The sequence below is a fragment of the Olea europaea genome, unplaced genomic scaffold (genome assembly GCF_002742605.1).
Source record: "Olea europaea var. sylvestris unplaced genomic scaffold, O_europaea_v1 scaffold1296, whole genome shotgun sequence".
NCBI classification, from domain to species: Eukaryota; Viridiplantae; Streptophyta; class Magnoliopsida; order Lamiales; family Oleaceae; genus Olea; species Olea europaea.
Window position 1 is genome coordinate 203,292 of NW_019230424.1, and position 6,096 is coordinate 209,387.

The 6,096-nt window shown below is 34.3% G+C and overlaps 1 protein-coding gene and 1 long non-coding RNA gene across 3 annotated transcripts in view; both read right to left on the bottom strand.

Moving 5' to 3' along the window:
* Positions 1-316: 316 nt before the first annotated feature.
* Positions 317-2,040, bottom strand: LOC111374813. 2 transcript variants are annotated; one of them, XR_002699206.1, is made up of 3 exons: positions 1,992-2,040; positions 1,817-1,879; positions 317-514 (listed from the first exon to the last, which is right to left on the bottom strand). It is a non-coding gene; the product is annotated as an uncharacterized LOC111374813 (long non-coding RNA). The 2 variants fall into 2 exon arrangements; XR_002699205.1 differs by having other exon boundaries at positions 1,817-1,884.
* A 662-nt stretch (positions 2,041-2,702) lies between these two features.
* LOC111374807 (ubiquitin receptor RAD23d-like) overlaps positions 2,703-6,096 on the bottom strand; it is an 18,427-nt gene continuing 15,033 nt past the window's right edge. Inside the window, exons 2-7 of the mRNA XM_022997544.1 lie at positions 6,026-6,090; positions 4,651-4,704; positions 3,761-3,825; positions 3,542-3,619; positions 3,255-3,426; positions 2,703-3,150 (exon numbers count right to left, since the gene is read on the bottom strand). Of these exons, the coding sequence (XP_022853312.1) occupies positions 3,121-3,150; positions 3,255-3,426; positions 3,542-3,619; positions 3,761-3,825; positions 4,651-4,704; positions 6,026-6,090 (464 nt within the window). The 3' untranslated portion in view covers positions 2,703-3,120. The remainder of the gene's footprint in view (positions 3,151-3,254; positions 3,427-3,541; positions 3,620-3,760; positions 3,826-4,650; positions 4,705-6,025; positions 6,091-6,096) is intronic.

The window sequence follows — 6,096 nt, forward strand, 5'->3', positions numbered from 1 at the left end:
TAATGTCAAAAAACACACCCACCCTATAGGGGTTCTGTGAACCCCTACATGGTACACCAATCACTGCCCGTTTGTTTTTGCTTTCTGGAGTTCAATGTTTGATCCCGATACTTAAATAAGTACTTAGATCGCCAATCAATTGATGATAAAAACAGATTAATAGATTTTAATTTTAATGTACATTCATGTGCTCTCCCACCAATAGTCATCGTTCATATAAATTCACTACGTGCAGTCGAAAAAAGAAGTGTGAAAAAGAAAATAAACTTACAAATTATTTAAAGAGAGAAGGTTTACAACAAAGAGATCGGTCCATCAACAATCGGCATCATCATTCTTCAAATTCATGGATATGATCCAAGAGGTAGTTCGCAGCAAGCTCTTCATCCTTGTTACAGGCAAAGAACACCTCCAAAACAAGTGCTCGATCATACCCCATCGCTTCGAGCTGGAAATACATGGAGGGAGCCAAATGAATAGCATAATCGTCAAATTGGCATAGTCATGCGTCTGCCTATCATGTAACATAATCAGACAAAAAGTCTAAAAGCTTCAATTTCAATGGCAAAAATTTCAGCCCTATACACTGGCGTTCGAATGCACAAGAGACCAAATTTTTTGTTGCAGAAAAGCCCCAGCTACTGCACGACGATCTTGCAATTGCAATTGCAATTATTTGAACGCTATGATGCACCAACGCAAACATGTCTGGCAAAACACGTGCCGGATAAGTCGACGAGCAATTTTTCGAAAAAAATACTGACACGACACATCAACACATTAACTAAATTCATTAAAAAATTTATTTATATAATATAAATTCAATATTATACTTGTTATTAATTTTTATTGTTGAAATCTTTAAATACCAGTACCTATTTGTTATTAAAAAATTACTTAAAGTCAAAATATATAATATTTCTTTAAAAAAAAGAAAAGGAAAATGACTATGGTAAAATGTTCGAGAAGTGTAGGACATAGACATGCGACCATAGTTGAAGTATCCGTACAACAAAGTCTGAATGCAGCTCTAATCTCAAGTACAGAGAAACTGTTACTCTTTCTTCAAGCGTTGTACCAAAATTGCTATGGACCAATGTTACCACTGAGCAAGGACAATCTCCTTGCTTACTTAATAAGAGACACAAAAACAACCACTCGACTACACCTTCAGCAATTCAATAATAGATGATAAGTTTCCTTCAAGAGAAGTGTTACATGTACATAATTGTGTCCATAATTACATGTAGCACTGGATCCAATATTTAATTCAAATTTCACACTTTCACATCAACAACTGAATGATTGTCACATCACATTATGACCTAAAGGATTAAATAGACTAGTTGATGAGGCATTCCTCAACGTGCACCCACAATGCTTTGTGAACAAACAATGAAAGAGAACTCCAGTTCAAGAAAGGTAAATTTAAACATATTAATGGAGAGAATAGAATGGTTCCTTCTCAAAATCAAGAACCAGGGCTCGGTTTTCTTGCATTTTTACTTTATATTTCTTCTAAATTTTAACATATTTCTTTTGGTTTCTCAATTAAAATTATTAGTAATGGTTTCTATGCGAATTTTTTATGTAACCATAAAATACTGTTAACCTAGTACAGGAAATGCCTGTTCCTCATTTCCCGCATAGTTGGGTCCTGATTTTGTGAAGAAGAAAGCACATTCCCTTAGCATACTGCAATAAGACACTTTGCACAAGACCCGCATGAATCACTTCGAAAAAGTCACTTAGATTTCTGAAACGTACTCCCAACCTAAACAATAAAAAATCAAGTCACAGTTTGGCTTGCACTTACCCGTTCTATGGCTTCCCGTTCCTCAGGAGTAACTGTTATAGCCTGTGGCATAGCTTCAGCTAGCTGCCCTAGCATGTTACTGATATCACATTAAAAACATAACAGCATATGAAACACAGTTGTGCCACACACAACTAACAATAAAAGAATCGTTCCAGAAACACAACAAACTTACCCTTCTCCACCTTCAACAGGTTCATTGATAAGGCGAAGGAAATCAGCCTNTAATGATCAGGTTTTCCATTTTTTATTTAGAATGATGAATTACAATGAAGTATCTACTGTAAAAATCAGATCAGAAGAAACAGTGTTTTAGAAATCAAATTCCAGGAAATGACGTCATTTTAACAACTTTTCAAGCTACTGCACTTTGTCGTACATATGCAAAATATGCATTTGGGGAAAACTTTCCTCTATATATTCCAGAGATGTGCATAACTTGATATTCTGTCACCCTATTCTGTAATAATCATGCTCCGGAAGACGAAAAATATTATCCCACTCTGCTTTTGCATTTTTTTTTTTTTTTGCCCCCACAATAACTTCACACACAACGATCCAACAGACATTCCGGTTTCAGGGTAAAGATTGAGTTAATAAATAAATTTACTTGGACTTCAGTCATTAATTTCTATCTTCCACATCTAGTGTAGACAACAGAATACTAACGCAGAGAAAATGTTAAAAAGACTGACCAGAGCCTACTCATGACAGGAAACGAATTAAAGAGAAAAAAAATCACAAAATGGAACAAGATGTTGAATTATGTAACTGCAATTGACCATTCATTAAGCTTGGGCGAAACTTTAGGTGTCCAAGTGATTGCATAAACCAATGCAAACTCTCTCCCAGCATAAGCTGTTTACTGCATGTACATTATGAAATAAACTAGTTATTTAAAGCCTGTAAGAGTAACTTAACTATCTCAGACAGTCCATTTAATTTGAGTTTGACCCATTTCATATAGTTGAAAATTTTATTGTCAACAAATTATTTCAATCATTGAATCATTATTTTCAATTTGATAGTAAAATTGAAATTTGTGTTACGTTGATTCATTGAATTAATTCTTTCTAACAGCCATTACATGATATTTGATTCATCAACTCTGAACTATGAAATAAATAACTTCTAAGAGCAATTATTCTCAAGTAAATGATTTAATCCCACCTTAGCCTTCATTCACTCCTACCCTACGAAAAACACCAAGGGGAAAAGATATAACAGATATTTCTGCATCCACCTCTTTCATAACATATTGAAGATTTATTCTCAAATAGTGTAATGTTGTTGAAATGCTGCGCTCAGTTGTATAACCTATTTCTCGTGAACTCCTTGAAAATATCAAAACAATTACAGAAGATTTAAGTGCTAGTGTATATAAAAGGTTCCAAGTGAAGAATGGAAATGCACTTATATATAGAAATTTGACACTCACAGAGTATAAATACTCAACAGCTCTCTCAGGGTTGTTGAAAGCCGCTCGAAGAGCTCGGACAACTGTATCTCGGTCCCAAGTTCCTCCACCCATATCAAGAATCTGCTGGATTGTGCCCTCGAAGTTGTTATTAGCAACTAAATTAGAAGCTGCGTGGCCATAGACATCCGATCTAGCACAGGAAAACCATCAAATATTAATGGAAGAATCAAGAATCACAAAACTACTCATGACTATTGCATGATAGAAAATCATGCACGTCAAAGTCTCATTTGAGGGATGCTCACAAGTCAGAAGCAGTAGCAGGAGGAGCATGAGCAGGAAGAGAAACCAGAGCAGATGCAGGAGCGGGTACAGGTGCAGGCCTGCAAGGTACAGAATTATGAATGGATCATATTAAAATAAAAAGGAATTCCATACACCCACAAAGAGTTAAAGGAAGGGAGAGAGCATAGTGTTTGAGGATCCCTAGTGCACAATATTTAGGTAAGTAAACTAAAACTCACGCCGCAGCAGAAGCTTGAGGTGCTGTTGATGTTGGAGCTGAAGTAGGAGGCGTGGCACTCATCGGCTGTGCCAACGAGGGAAACACTTTTAGACTCACCTGAATTAAAACTAACTCCAGTAACATGATAGGTATAAATTTTATAATTCGCCGAGATAATTCAATCATAAGAGGGTAAAGTAAAACAGCGATCGAATAAGCATCAGCCAATAATTCTCTGCTCTGAGAGCATCAAATAACAAAATTATTTGGAACCTATCTTTGGCAACAGCTTGAAGAAACGGACATTCACTTTATAAAAGGCAAACTCAAGCACTAGCTTCGTTCACTGCCATAACATCTGCATTAACTACAACAATTATCTAATATGTAATCGGATTTCCATGGTAGAAAATCAATATTGTCGAGGTTCTATAGAAATATGATGGGGAACCATGCGCTGTGTGCACACTGTTTGTTAGTGCTGGAATGTGCATATACTAGAATAAAAAATTGTTTAAGCGCATAAGAAATGTTTGCGTACAGATGGAAATTGGGAAATGAACAAACATTTTAAATGGCATTCTCAGGAAGATAGTCTTGATGCAACTACAAAACTTTGATAGAGAACATTTAAAAATTAAATTTCTATGTATCATCATAGAAATTAATAAACAAATTTCATTCCATTTGCTGGAAACTAAATAATGTTAGGGAAATGATGCTAGAAGCTTCTAGAGACTTAAGTGCAACTCAGATCAGCTAAAATTTCAAATGCACCAAAAAAAGATATTCCATCAGATCAGAGGATAGCATATCACAGTAATGGTAATCCAATTCATATAAACAGCAATAAAAGAATGTGAACAAATAAACAAACAACAAAAAATTATTAAACATATATGATATTACCTTCACGGCAGGTCCAGTTAATGTTGTTGAACCTTCACCTGATGAGCCCTTATTCTAAAACATTTCAGACTAAAAAGATTAATGAAATTATTAGAAAACAACAGAAACTCTACAATGAAGCACAAAAAAGCACAAAGAGCAATGAGTCCAGAAATTCTTTAATAAGTTTTTATGCTTTTTGACATCCTTTCATCTGAATTTTTAATTTTATTTTTCAGGGTATTGATATTTTCCTGCTGAAAATTGGATTGATTACTTAAATACAATTATAAACTTAATATGAAATTACTTCGATGCTAATTTGATCAAATTAGTGGTAACCTTGAGAATTGTTGTTGTAACCAATGTTTTGAAACCTGATCGAAGATTGACTCAGAAAAAGAAGAGGATCAAGGGTCAAAGGGTCAAACTAAGGTTAAACCAGGGTCGACCTCGAAATGAATTAATTAAATGAAATTTTATTTGAATATATACTATTTAAAATATAAATTACTATATAGATATATACTTTTCAAAAAATTAAGTTTAAGAGTATTTTATGTTTTTTCATCTGTTAGTTATTTTTTAACAACCATTTCATTACACAAAATTAAATGGGCCCAAAAAAGTCATAAGCTACAAATGAAATAGGTAGGCCCAATTATGCTATAAACCTAAAAACCTATTCCATTTCATGAAGAAAGTGCTGCCTCCTCATTTTTTTCATGCGACTTCTTCTCAGTTTATTCGGCGACTTCTTCCTTCTTTTTTATTTCAAGAAGCTTATTCTAGATATCAATGTGCATATAAACAATAGTCTTTCACATCACTTGGGCAAGTCAAAGAAGTACCATTGGAGATCTTATCTCTAAATTTTTTTTATTTTTTCCAAAAACTAGTAAAACCATATCCGGTTGAACCTGTTATTTTATCGGATTTTTCCCGGATTTTGTTTCTCCGGTTAAAATGATGTAACCAAACTAGGTTTTCCAGTCGAACCAGGAAGGCCAGTTCGGTTTTCAAAACATTGTTTGTAACTGTTTAAAAAATGCTGCAATTTAGAAAGAAACAAATTTCACGTTACATAGACTTCTTGGGTCAGCTATAATATACATCCACTTCAATGAAGAGTGTCCCTTTAATTTATGTTTCAAGTATGTGTCTATAAAGGTATAAATCAAAGAATCAACTAAGGAGTTGTTTCTCAAAACCAAATGTTGTTGCTAAATATCTTCAGGCTAAAATAATTAGGGCTCATTAGTCCAGAAGAGACTTGAAAACATGGAGAGAGTAATTCAAGCACATGGAAACAAATCTAGATGCAAGTCGATAATTTGAAGGGCATATATAGGACGTCCTCCAGAACGCCCAGTAACTAGCAACAGACAACTTTTACCGTTGTTAGCATGACAACAACAAAACTGTTCTCAGCAACATTATTTTCTCCCAGTCTTGTTCCATCTTTAA